The sequence below is a fragment of the Tursiops truncatus genome, chromosome 8 (genome assembly GCF_011762595.2).
Source record: "Tursiops truncatus isolate mTurTru1 chromosome 8, mTurTru1.mat.Y, whole genome shotgun sequence".
NCBI classification, from domain to species: domain Eukaryota; kingdom Metazoa; phylum Chordata; class Mammalia; order Artiodactyla; family Delphinidae; genus Tursiops; species Tursiops truncatus.
This window is the reverse complement of record NC_047041.1, coordinates 44,969,563-44,984,174: the sequence shown is the minus strand read 5'-3', so window position 1 is coordinate 44,984,174 and position 14,612 is coordinate 44,969,563. Positions and strand designations below refer to the sequence as shown.

At 34.5% G+C, this 14,612-nt stretch overlaps 1 protein-coding gene across 2 annotated transcripts in view; it reads left to right on the top strand.

The window, feature by feature from the left end:
- Positions 1 to 14,612, top strand: part of TMEM135 (transmembrane protein 135) — a 241,790-nt gene that overhangs the window by 155,956 nt on the left and 71,222 nt on the right. For both annotated transcript variants that reach the window (XM_073808329.1, XM_019948728.3), the window contains exon 6: positions 10,138 to 10,184. In XM_073808329.1, the coding sequence (XP_073664430.1) occupies positions 10,138 to 10,184 (47 nt within the window). The remainder of the gene's footprint in view (positions 1 to 10,137; positions 10,185 to 14,612) is intronic.

The following is a 14,612-nucleotide window of genomic DNA, read 5'->3' as shown; positions in this document are numbered from 1 at the left end:
GAAGATCACGTGGTCTCTTGATAGTCTGGAGCTTATTTACCTCTGTATCTTTTTCCTTTTGACTTTGCTCAGGCACAAAGTGTTAGTAACACATAGATACCAGATAACTTTTTATGAATGGGTGGATGGATAGAAGGCTAAAATATGAATGAAGTACACATGGAGCAAGGAGAAATCTATTGCTTCTTTTCCAGAAAACAGAGACAAGATTTCAGTATTTATTTGCATAATGGAAGGAAGGGGGCTCAGTGAATATGGGGAGGAAACAGATTTGATGAGTAATGAATGCCAGGCAGCAAAGAGCATCATTGTCTTTGGACACATTCAAGCAGGAGTGGTCAAAGGCACTGGGCAGGGTTAAAGAACATTTAATTGAGTATGTTAAAGAAAAGCAGAAGATTTCTGTTGTAGGAAGTAGTTAAATGCACCATCTGTTTAGGTCTCTAGTAGACTTTAAAATGACTTCAGGATACGTGTTTTAACCATTTTGAGGCTTAGATGGTAAAAACAGCCTTCTTTACCAGGTGGTAGTCACATTTTTTATATTTCTGGTTATTTTTAGGTTTTTAAAGTATTCATATATGGTGATATTGTTTCTTTGTTAGAGCGTTGACAGGGATAGTTTTCATATAATTCTGCATGACATAGTGCTGACAACCATAGTACAGTTTTTCCCTGAAAGTTTTGTAAGCTCTCTAACAGGAATCCATGTATTGTAAATCTATCACTTCCTGAAAAGTCATTCCAGAGAAAACAGTATTTTTCAGCTGAATGAACTTTACTTTCTCATTATTTGTTATACTTTCTGTACACTTGGCTTAAAATGTTCTTTTGGTTTAGTACGTTATGAGATTTCCATTACATGATTACTTTTATTTAACCACCCATATTCTTGGTGCAAATAGATAATAATGAAATTAATTCTATGTTTTCACATAAGTATACTCAGTTTCAAAAAATAAAAACGGTTTCTAAAAGATTCACAAACCAAAAATAGACAAAAGATATGAAAAAGTGGTTAAACCAACTGACCAAAAAACAAACAAAAAGGTTTATAAACCTGTGGGGCTCAATTTCACTCATAAGAAGAATGCAGCTATAATATATCATTTCTTTCATCCACCACATTGGCAAGGATAAAACAGTTTGATAAAACACAGTTTTTGTGGACATAGGGAAACAGCTCATGTAAGGATATGGCTACTTTGATATACTATTGATGGGAGTGTATCAAAATTAAAAATGTACCTATCCCTTGATACAGAGAATTCAGTTTTAAGAATTTACTTCCAGAGATATAGGTAGGCAAGTTTACAAAGTATACTTTGGTATTCAATATATGTAGCATCCACTCTATTCATAGACTGTTTGAAATAAACGTGTGTGTGTGTGTAAAGTTTAAAAGAAAAGTATAAAACAATGTCTTTGTTTGGCATGTATCTTTGTACAAATGTACGCACACACGTACAGAATTCTATACAGAGTACCAGAGATCTGGATAGAAGGGAACTTTCCTTTCATTGTATTTTTATCATTCACTTTGAATTTTTGTTTCTATCATGTACATGTATTAATTTGTAAAAAGCCAGTTTTAAGTGTTTTTGAGAAGTAATTTACATGCTTTAAAATTTACCAGTTCAAAATGTCAGTTCCATGGGTTTTTAGTATATTTACAGAATTGTACACATATCCATACAGTCTAATTTTGGAACATTTTCATTGCCCCCTGAAGAAACCTTATACCATGAGCAAACTCCCTATTACCCCTCACTCTTCTAGCTCTAGACATCCACCATTCTACTTTCTGTAAGGAGATTTGTCTATTCTAGAATTTCAGATAAATGGTATCATACGACATGTGGTCTTTTGTAACTAGCTTCCTTCACTTAGTGCTTCTGAAGTTCATTCATGTTGTAGCATGCCCTTCATTACTTTTTGAATTAAAAATCAAAGTGAAAATAGCAATTTCAAAATTACTTATCCTGTTTAAGTGTATTGTGCAATGGTTGTGAAATGGGAGGGAATTACAGAGAAATTATTTTTTGTGAGTAGTTACCATTTCTTGAGCATCTGTGATGTACTAGTCACTCTATTAGACTTTATGTATGTTATCTCATTTAATGCTTTCAGTATATGTAATAGATAACATTGTATTGTTTCCACAAATGAGTAAACTGTGGTATGATTATTTTATGTGTTGCTTTAGACATAAAAATGTAAAGTATAAAAATAGATGTGTTCAGATGTATAATTTACAGCTAAAGTTAGAATATAAGTGTAGTAACATTACCACAATGCACAGTGAAAATGTCATTTACTGGCCAGACAGGTCTAATAGAACCTTTCGCAATTATGGAGATGTTCTATATCTGCTTGTCCATTATTGTATCCACTACCACATATGGCTGTTGATTACATGAAATATGGCTAGTGTGGATGAGGAACTGAATTTAATATTAGTTTTTAAAATTAATTTAAATTTAAACAATCACATTCTGCTTCTGGCTATGACATAATAAAGGTAATCCTTACCTTTCCAACTGAAACAGCCAAAATGTGGGCAAAACTTATAAAACAATGGTTTTACAGTCCTGGAATTAGGCACTGAAGGGCAGAGATCCCTGAGAATGGGAAACAAATGAAATGAGTCTATGATTATGCTAGCTTACTGCCTTGAGAAAATTTCCAGGCTTGGATCAAAGAGGAGACATTCATGCAAAGTCTAGAGGACTTTCTGAGTTGAAGAAACAAGAGTGGAGAGTGAGAGGGGAGCCATGCTGGGTGGAGTCTACCGAAGACTAGAGAGGAAAGCATTCAGCTGTTTACTGATTAGGGCATGCACATGAGGAAGATACCCCAGGTCAAAGAAAGAATGACCTGAAAGGATTAGAGGTGCTTAATTGAGTGCTGGCACTCAAGCAGCAGCAGGAATAGTGTCTGTTCCTATCAGCCAGACTGGAAAATCTCAAGATTCATGTGGCATTGGGGAGAGTACACATAAGGGTCTTATCTCAGCAGTGGGGAATAATTAGCCCTAAGTTGAGCACTACTTCACTCCCTCCTAAAATATCTTAAAAGCAAGTCCTTAAAGGATCAGACTGTTTCTAAATAACTGTGACCCAGAACAAAACTCAAGATTTATGGGCATACAAAAATACCCAGCATCCACCAAGGTAAAATTCAGAATGTCTGATATCCAATAAAAATTACCAGGCATGCAATAAGAAACAAGAAAATTTGACCCATAATGAGGAGATAATCAGTCAGTTAAAACCAAATCAAAACTGACAAAGCTGTTAGAATTAGCAGGCAAAGACATTAAAAAAGCGTTGTTACAAGTGAATTCCATAGTTTCAGAAGAGTTAGAGACTTGGAAAACGGGGAAAAAATCCAAATCAAACTTCTAATGATGATAATTAGAGTGTGTAAGATGGAAAGTGTACTGGGTGGCATTAATGACATATATATTACAGAAGAAAATATTAGTGAACTTGAAGACCTAATAATAGAAATGATCCAAAATGAAGCACAGAATAAAGAGAATATTTTTTTTACAAAATAAAGAGAGCGTTAGTGAGTTGTGGGACAACTTCAGGTGACCTACTATATATTAATTGGAGTTCCCAAAGGGGAAGGGGAAAGAGAAGAAAATATATTTGATGTAACTATAGTTGAAAAAATTTCAAATTTGATGGAAATTATAAACCCACAGATCCAAGAAACTTAATGAAACCCTTTTAAAAGAAACATGAAGAAGAGTACTCCAAGGCACCTCATAATCAAATTGTAAGAAGACATTTGAAGTGGTACTCATTGAGCCAAATACTGAAATAAAATGATCCATCAACCTAGAAATTGATACCCAGCAAAAATAGCTTTCAAAACAAAGGTCAAAACTATTTTAGACATACATTTTTAAGAAAAAATGTTTAAAATATAGTGGTTTCATAATATAGATAAAAGTATACCAGGTGACAACAATAGCACAGAAGTTGGTGTGGGGGAGAAATGGAAGTATACTATTGTAACAGTCCATATTGTATGTTTAGTGGTATAATATCACTTGAGTGGAGACTGTATCAATTTAAAGATGTTTACTATAAACCCTTTAAACAAAGAAGCCAACAATGGAGAGAAGATGGAATCATTAAAAAAACTGAGTTGATTCAAAAAAGGCAGAAAGGAAGAAAAAAAAAAACCAAGAAACTATAGAAAAATAAATAGCAAGATGATAGATTTAATTCTGAACTTACCAATAATCGCATTAAATGTAAACAATCTAAATATGCCAAATGAAGAGGTGGAGATTTTCAGATATGATACAAAAGCAAGAAACAGCAATATGATGCCTAGAGGCAGTGAACTTCAAATATAAATACCAAATCAGTTAAAAGTAAAAGAATGGAAAACTAACAGTAATCAGAAGTTAGTGTCAGATGAAATAGATTTCAGATTAAAGACTATCATCAGAGATAAAGAAGGTAATTTCATCATGGTAAGGAAGATGTAATTCTAAATGTTTATGCCCCTAGTAGCAGAGCTTCAAAATACGCCAAGGAAAAACTGATAGAACTGTGAGGAGAGATTGTGGAGATACCTCCATAAATACAGCAGGATATTTTGATAGCTTCTCTCAATAATTGATTGAACAAGTAGACAAATCAATAAAGATTTAGAAGATTGGAACAACATTGTCAAGCAGCTTGACCCTCTGCCCAGCAACAGTTGAATTCACATTTAAAAAAAAATGTACATGGGCTATTTACCAAACATATGGAACATATTCTGGGACATAAAGTAAGTTTTGATAAATCTGGAAATAATCAAGTCATACGTATAAAGTATTTTCTGACCATAATAGAATAAATAAGTCAGTAACAACAGAAAGATAGCTGAAAATCCCCAAGTATTTGGAAGCCAAATAACACACTTCTAATTAAGTCATGGATCATAGAAGGGAGCAAAATCAGAAATTAGTATTTTGAATGGAACAAAAATGAATTCCCAACTTATTAAAATTAGGACACACAGCAGATCTAGGGGGAAATTTATAACATTGTACATCTATATCCAAAAAGAAAAAAATCTTAAACCAATGGCCTAAATTCCTACCTTTAAGAAACTAGGGGAAAAAAACCAAAGCAAACAGAAAAAAGGAATTAGTAAAGATTAAATTGAAATCAATGAGGTAGAAAACAGAAAAATAGAGAAAATCAATTAAACAAAAGCTCATTCTTTGATAAAATCAATACAGTTAATAAGTCTATACTCAGACTAATCAAGAAAATAGGATACAAACGGCCAGTAGTGGGAATGAGAGAGGTGATATCACTACAGATTCTACAAGTATTAAAATAATAATACAGAAATGCTATATGTTATTGATAATGATATGTTCATTATCTTGATTATGTTGATGATTTTAAAGATATATACCTATGTCAAAACAAAATTGTATACATTAAATATGTTAATTATACCTCAATAAAGCTATAAAAAATTTTAAGTAGCCACACATATAAAGAGTAGCTACAGAATTAGACTGTGGAGCAGTATTCTGTAAGTTCCTTAAGGGTTAGAATTGTATTTAAATATCTTCTTTATGGAGCAGGTACAGAGTAAACATTTGACCAATATTTGTTTAATAGAAGAAATGCAAGATACAACTAACAGGGTAGAACATGGATATATCACTTACCTTCTAAGGATCTAAGTTTCCTAATATGAAAAAATATATTACCTGAAGGTTCTTTTAGCTCTAAAATTCTATAATTTGAAACACAGAGAAAATCTTCTTCATTATTTAATAGCAGATTTACATTTATTTGGAAAAACACTCTGTTGAAGTTACAATGTTTAAGAAATTAGCATAATTAATTTTAAAAACTTTGAAAACTGTATGTTACTAAAAATGAAATCCTTTCTTTAGCATCTTTGACATAATACTGACCATCTTTCTGAATAAAATTCAAAAATTTTCCATTGGTTCTCTTGATATGGTCCTCTCGTTTATCCCTTATCTCCTCAGTGTCTCTACTAACAAGTCTGTGCTTCCTTGATCACTTTGTATAAAACAACCACCCCTACTCACCTGCATTTTATTTCCTTATCCTGCTTTGTTTTGCTCCAAAACTCATCACTGTCTGACATACTATTTCAATATCTTCTCTTACCTCACTAGAAGATAAGTTCCAGGAGGGCAAGGACTTTGTCCATTTTGTATACTGTTGTAAGTTTTAGAATAGTGTCTGGCACATAGTATGTGTTCAGTAAATATTTCTTGAATGAGTTGATCAATTGTACTTTAATATTCCTTACATGTTTCCCCCTGCTTGCACAGATTTTAATATCTTAAATCTCCGCTCTATGAAAGAGGTGAGCTCCAAATATTGGTAATTTGAGAGATTTCAAAAGGTCTACCTGTTTAAAAACAAACTTTTTTCCAAGCTTCTATCTCTGGATGAGGTTTTTATATCTAGATCACTTCCATGAATAACAAAACAAACTAAAAACAATCTGCCGAATGCCTGACACTTCGCAGCATCGTCTCATTTAATCTTCCCAACAATTCAAAGTGAGGTAATATACTCACTTTAGTGATAAGGGATCTAAGGCTTAGGGAAATTATATAAAGCATCAGAAGTCACATAAAATTAGATTCAAACCTGTATTTGCCTTATTCTAGAGCTTGAGTTTTTAAACATTATGCTCTTTCCCAGTTTCAAAGGTATTATTTGTAAAGATAATCGTTAGTTTAATATGAGCACAGATAGGTTTAGCATATGAGGATAGAGCATAGCAACATTTTGAGGCAAAGGGACTTTGGAGTTTTCTTTGGAGAAAGTAGAGAGTGTGGGAAAGATTTCTGGGACACTTCTAGAGAGGTTTGTGAGTGGAGTCTGCGAGGGGAATAATGACTAGTGCAGAGAAAGTGAAACATTGAAAAATTGGGAAGGTTGGCATTGCCCAAAGGGGATACAAGGAGAGGAAAATAAAAACTGAGTTTTGTGATCTGGAGCATTGGCTGGCAAATTATAGCCAGTAAACAAACTCACTTGGACTTTATAATTGATTAGTCAATAAATGAAAATTATTCCTCATGCTTTAAGTTACATTTTCAAAATAGTGATATGAACCTTATGCATCATGGATAGGGTATTTTTGAAGGCGCGAGAGAATGGGAGAGGAAAAGAAGGAGAGAGGAGAGGAGGAGAGTGTGTGCATGTTTATTAGATTTTTAAAAATAAATTTATTTATTTATTTATGGTTGTGTTGGGTCTTTGTTGCTGCACGCGGGCTTTCTCTAGTTGTGGCGAGCAGGGGCTACTCTTCATTGCAGTGCGTGGGCTTCTCATTGCGGTGGCTTCTCTTGTTGGGAGCATGGGCTCTAGGCATGTGGACTTCAATAGTTGTGGCACTCGGGTTTCCGTAGTTGTGGCTCATGGGCTCTAGAGCATAGGCTCAGTAGTTGTGGCTCATGGGCTTAGCTGCTCTTCAGCACTTGGGGTCTTCCCGGACCAGGGATTGAACCCATGTCCCCTGCATTGGCTGGTGGATTCTTAACCACTGCTCCACGAGGGAAGTCCCTATTAGATTTTATATACTTTGTATATTAAGAAAGATTTTATATAAGAAATTAATAAAAGTAATATTTGTTTTATAGTAATTGATACCCATCCTTTTTTTAAAAATTCAGTTTATTTAAACTAAAAAAACATGCAGCTCTCCCATTTCTCCTATCCATCACTCCCCTGCTGCCTGCAACCACTACTCTGTTCTCTGTATCTGTGAGTTTGGTTTCTTTTTCTCCTTCTTCCTTCTTTCTTCCTTATCCCTTCTCTCTTCTTCCTCCTTCTTCACCTTCCACATATCAGAGATATTGTATGGTATTTGTCTTTCTCTGACTGAATAAAATAAGTCAGTTTAGTACCCTCGAGGTTCATCCATGTTGTTGCAAATGGCAAGATTTCACTCCTTTTTATGGCTGAATAATATTCCCCACCCCCCCCTGTGTGTGTGTGTGTGCAACACAATTTATTTATTCATTCATCCATTGATGGACACTTAGGTTGTGTCCATATCTTGGCTACTGTAAATAATGCTTCACGTATCTTTTTGAGTTAGTGTTTTCATTGAATTCTTTGGATAAATACCCAGGAGTGGAATTGCTGGATCATATGGTAGTTCTATTTTTACTTTTTTGAGGAGCCTCCATACTGTTTTCCATAGTGGCTGCACCAAGTTACATTCCCACCAACAGTGCACAAGGGTTCCCTTTTCTCCATATCCTCACCAACACTTGTTATTTCTAGTCTCTTTGGTAATAGCCGTTCTAACAAGTGTGAGGTGATATTTCATTGCGGTTTTAATTTGCATTTCCCTGATTCTGAGCATCTTCTCATGAACCTGTTGGCCATCATATGTCTTCTTCAGAAAAATTTAGATCTTCTGCCCATTTTAAAATCAGAATGTTTGTTCTTTTGCTGTTGAGTTGTATGAGTTCTTTATATATTTTGGATATTAGCCCCTTATCCGATATGTCATTTGTAATTATTTTCTCCCATTCAGTAGGTTGCCTTTTCATCTTGTTGATGGTTTCCTTTGCTGTGTAGAGCTTTTTAATTTGATATCACACTTTATTTTTGCTTTTGTTCCTTTTGCTTTTGGTGTAAGATTTTAAAAAATCACCATGACCTATGCTTACCAACTGTGTTTTCTTCTAGGAGTTTTATGGTTTCAGACCTTACATTCAAGTCTTTAATCCATTTTGAGTTAATTTTTGTGTGTGCTGTAAGATAGTCCAATTTCATTCTTCTGCATGTGGCCATCCTATTTTCCCAGTACCATTTTTTGAAGAGACTGTTCTATCCCCATTGTATATTCATGGCTCCTTTATCATAAATCAATTGACCGTGTATGCATGGGTTTATTTCTGGGCTCTTTTATTCTGTATCATTCTCTATTCTGTTTATATGCCAATACCATACTGTTTTGATTACTACAGCTTTGAAATGTAGTTTGAAGCCAGGGAGTGTGATGCCCATCCTCTTTTGGGTTGGTAGGTTTATATATTTCTAAGTCATTCAGATTGTATTTATAATGCTTATCTTAAGCCAAGGTGGCAAACCTATCAAGCTCAATTTGTAATAGCAAAACTATTATACTTTCCTTAAGTCAACTAGAAATTGTGTTGGAAATAGCTAAACACTATTTTGTACCATTTTTGTTTTCATGGTTCCTTGTGGTCAGTTTTTAATAGTTGAAGATTGTTCATTTGTCTATGATGTGAGGCCATTGACAATCCTTGTGTTTAATTTACACTCTTATTGTTAACATAAGAACACAGTTTACAACTTCCATTTTACTGATTTAAAACAATTTTATGGAGATCCACTTTGTTGGCATAACTAAGCTTTTGGTAAGGACTTGGGTTTGGATTCTTTCCATATACATCTTAGTAATATACTTTGTGTTTCATATGACGTGTTCTAGGGAAGCTTCTTTAATCCAGATTTATTGTGTGTTCTGATGCTTGCTTTTAGAGGAATTTTTTTTTTATAGGGAGTCTATATCCCATACAGGATGATTATATTTTTAGGAGATTTTCTTATTGATTACAATTGGTTGACAACTGGACTGTGTTTTATATTTTAAAAGTCTGGTCATCTTGATATAATAGTTAATAAGCTTTATGATTTTTCTGCTGACTTCACTATTTAAAAGCCATTGTCTCTGTTCTTAGGTTACTTGCTTCTTGAGGAATTCTTAGATATAATTTTTTAAATAGGCTATTCCTTTTTGAACACTGTTACCCTCTACCCAGCCTATATACACACACACAGACACACACACACACACACACATATATAGTGTTATATATATATATATGTACACACATACATATTGTATAATGTTTATAATTTTATTTATTTATATGTGTGTGTAAATATACAGACTTATTATTGCCTTGATGTGACTTATTTGAAAGGTAGAGAATGTGATATGTGTATGACTAGCTTCGTACATCTTTTAATTGTTTCAGGTACAAGATTTAATAGTGGGTATTTTGCTTTCTAAGACACACAAATGATGATGTCAGTGTTCTTTCGTAAGTAACGTATTTTCTCCTTGTTATAGGTCCTTTTATTCTGCATCACAGCTGCCATGTACATGTTCTTTTTCAGGTATGTTCTGTTATACCTATTTATTTTAATAGAAAAAAATACTCTTCCTTTGTAATTTTTAAATCAACCGTGTAACTAAAGTGTTTTCTAAATTATTATGCCCCACAAGTGACATGAATTTTTGTTTGCTTTGTTTTATTTTCTAGAGTGGTTAGAGATAAGTCACTGCTCCTTAGTGAATAGAGAAAAGAGAGGGAAGGAAGATGTGATTTTTCACATTATGATTATAAGTTCATCTTGGAAAACTGAATATGTAAATTAATAGTCCTCAGATCTTGAAAGGTGAATTTCTGTTTATTGTGGACCTGATTTTAGATATTCTTCGCTCACCTTATAAAACAATCAACATTTTAAATTTAAATGAGAAAAAAGTGATGGTAGGGCTTAATCTAAGTCTTTTACGAACGTAACCTAGCATACTAATCACTGTCTGTAAAATATCAAGTTAGTCCATTATGTCAGAGTTGCATTTTTCATTGATACTGAGACTCTGAGGAATGTGGGGGAGTGTTAGGATGGCTCAGAATTTTAATGCCAGTAAAAATGGTGCCTGTCATTGTCATAAAAACACAACAGTATGGGAGTTGGATTTTTGATTAGGAAGAGCCCACTCCTTCATTATCGTCATTTTCTGTAATACCAGTAATTCCTATTTGTTTCACTCTTATTAAACTCATTTGAATAGACTCTTTCTTGATTTTTCTGGATATAGGCAGAATTCAATCACAGCAGGAAGTTCTAGGCTTTTAAAATTAAAATTTGCAGTTGAGGGCTTCCCTGGTGGCGCAGTGGTTGAGAGTCCGCCTGCCGATGCAGGGGACGTGGGTTCGTGTCCCGGTCCAGGAAGATCCCACATGCCACGGAGCGGCTGGGCCCGTGAGCCATGGCCGCTGAGCCTGCGCTTCCAGAGCCTGTGCCTCCGCAACGGGAGAAGCCACAACAGTGAGAGGCCCGCGTACCAGAAAAAAAAAAAAAAAAAATTGCACTTGATTGACAAAAACAGTTATGGATTTTAGTAAGATATATTTAGTAGATATCTTTATCTTTTTTTGTTTAACCTAAATAAGGCAATTCAACCATAGCAGAATGTTTAAACAACTAATTTCCTGTCAGAACATTCTAATAAATACTTGATAAGCACAATGATATAATTTGAACTTCCTTTAACTATAAAAAATGTTATATGCAAGTATAAAATGATGATGGTGCTGTAATTTTTCTTGTAAAGGACAGACAAGCTGTTAGAAGGAAAAAAATGGATGAAGTTTTTAAGGTGGGAAGGACGTATTCACGATGGAGTGCATAGTATTCTATGTCAGTTATTAGCGACTGAAAAATCGTTGCAGCTATCTGGGGGTCTTTGTGAAATTGTATGACCTACCATTTTTAATATACTTTCATATACACCTTACAACTCCTGTAGTCTCTTTCGTATATTCTAGCAATTTAGGGGTTTGGTAGGGGAGTTAAGAACAATGACTCTTTCATTTCATCAATTGCCAAAGATTTCTTAATTGTATTCAGACACATTATTAGGACAGTAATGCAAAAAGTTCAAGGATTTATCTTTATGCTGTCTAACCTGAAGCTAAAGCATACCTAGTGGGAGAAATGTAAAAAAAAGAGATAAAGACTTAGAAACATATCTTTTGTTGGCGTGCACAGGAGGAAATTACAGTATCAAATAAAATTTATTTTGTGTGTGAAAATTCCTAACAGACCAGGTAGTTAAGTGAAACAGTGCTTCCCAATATAGCACTTATAGCATATTTGATCAACATTTAGCATTTCTTAGACATCAGAAGTTTTTGAGGTTTAAAAAACAAATTGTCTTGAATATAGTGATAATGCCCAATGTTAGGCATGGTCCTAGGATATTATACTTTGAAAACTGCTGCCATCAAACTAGTATTTTTGGTGTAGAAAGAAAATCAACCCTATAAATATGTATTTTGGTGCAGAGCTACGGAACCTTTTCCTGTTTCAGTCACAGAGTCTAGGTTAAAAACAACAATTTAAAATACTTTCCAGAAGGCTCAATACAAGGTTTTAGTGCCAAGATAAACATTTTCAATTTTCTGAGGAAAGGGGTTGTTTTTCTCCAAAAAGAAGCACTATCACCAAATTCCTAGTGTTCTTGGCAGAAGTTAGTTTGAATAACTCAACAAAAGAGGTTTGGTAAATGGTAAAATAAAACCATTTATAAAGTACTGCAACCGAAGAAAACAATGTTATATGTTTGTCTGAACTCTAGCAAGTGTTTAGAATGAACAATAGCAGTTCACAAGTCTAATTCTATTAGAATATTTTATTTTTAAAATTCAAACTTTATTTTAAATATATTGTAGATATTTGAGGACACATTTATTCCATTTATTAACAATTATTTTAATTCTAGTTGCATGAAATTAGATCAGTAAATATCAAATGATATTGTCCCTATGACTCCATTTATAGTAAACTTTTTTAAGAAGAGGATAAGGGAAACATTTTATGTTAGAAATGTCAACTTGTGTTTTTTTGGTTTTTTTTTTTTTGCGGTACGCGGGCCTCTTACTGTTGTGGCCTCTCCCGTTGCGGAGCACAGGCTCCGGATGCGCAGGCTCAGCGGCCATGGCTCACGGGCCTAGCCACTCTGCGGCATGTGGGCGGGACACGAACCCGTGTCCCCTGCATCGGCAGGCGGACTCTCAACCACTGTGCCACCAGGGAAACCCCAACTTGTGTTTTTATCGTAACCCATAAATGGGAAAAAGGGAAATGAGAACCCTCTTTCAATAGAGAGAAAAATGTGCCAATTTTATTTTTTTTAAAGAAAGAACTTGAGGAAGTAGTTCCATAAGTATTTTCTAAAAGTGACATAGGATGTGATGGTTATAGTATGAATTTAGTTAAAAAGCAACACAATGTTCAGAGTGTTGAAACCATGGTTATTAAAATGTGTAATGAAAATGTCTTACTTTTGCATAGCTCTTAATAGTTATTTTATAGGTATAGTTCTTTTCACATACATTATCTCATACATGGTGATCTTGATTTTTAATCTGTATGCCAAAAATATGACTTATATTCAAATGGAATCCTGGGAACACTTCAGAGGCTTGGGTGGAGGAAAGGTAATATGTGAAGAGAAAGTGTTTTTCAGTTTTTTGTTCCAGTTCTTAGCCAGCTGGCCATCTGGCCACCCAGCCATCCAGCTGTCTATTGATATAAATTGGGGTACAGTATTTTGAAGAGTGTTTTGAAAGAAAAAGGCTCTCCGTTCAACCCCAGGGGGCACTCTTCATAATAGTTCTGCCTCCTTTGTTTAAGCATTTTATTATTTTGTATGTTATTGTCACAGCTTCGCCTCAGGGCATGTCTGTCACTATCAGTTCAGGCCAAGCAGGAGTCATAGTTGAAAAGTTGATAGAATAGTTTGCCTAATGCATCTCTTTAAAACATTTCTTTATTTCCAAGTGTGTATTTATGGGTAAAGCAACCTAATTTTTTTTTTTTAAGTAAAAGGATTCATCATAATTATTGATTCAGGCTTGCTTAGGATCTTCCCAACAGTCATGTGGAGAAAAGAAATGAGTTTCTTTTGAACCACCAGCTCTTTTTTGTTTTAATTGAGAAGCAAAGGAAAGAATCAGCAATAACACAGACACTACAACAAAACTGTTACACTTAATCCTGCTCACAAAAAAAACAATGAAACATGCAACCCTTTTAAACATGGTTTTATTGGTTTTGTTTTCAGCATTAGTGATCTGTGTATGAAGAACACTAATATTTTAGAAAAATGAAATAATTGAGCTTCATTTTTCTTTAATTTAAAATAGTATCATAAAGTGTATTACGACAACTTTGATCCCATCTTAGTGAGTGCCTAGCTAGAAATTCTTTCCACCTGCCTGTGCAAAGGCAGCAAACAGTTTGTTTAAACATGTAGATTGAAAGGCTCAGACTTGTCATAGTAGATAATCTACAGACTATATATGACTGATTCACAATAGACCTACCTTAATCTGCCATAAACATTGGAAAGCATTGGATTTTTAGTTAGAAACCAGTGCAAATTAAAGTTTATTGTAGTTGTGTTTTATACATATATATTTTTAATATATATTTAGAAACAGTATTGATGACTGCTATTCCATGAATTTGTGCTATTCTGTGAAGGCAAAAATAATAAACTATTTCATTAGTCTCAACATACGGATATAGTATTGTTGTTGTTTTTTTTTTTTTTTCTTTTTTGCGGTATGCGGGCCTCTCACTGTTGTGGCCTCTCCCGCTGCGGAGCACAGGCTCCGGACGCGCAGGCTCAGCAGCCATGGCCCACGGGCCCAGCCGCTCCGCGGCACATGGGATCCCCCCAGACCGGGACACGAACCCGTGTCCCCTGCATCAGCAGGCGGACTCTCAACCACTGCGCCACCAGGG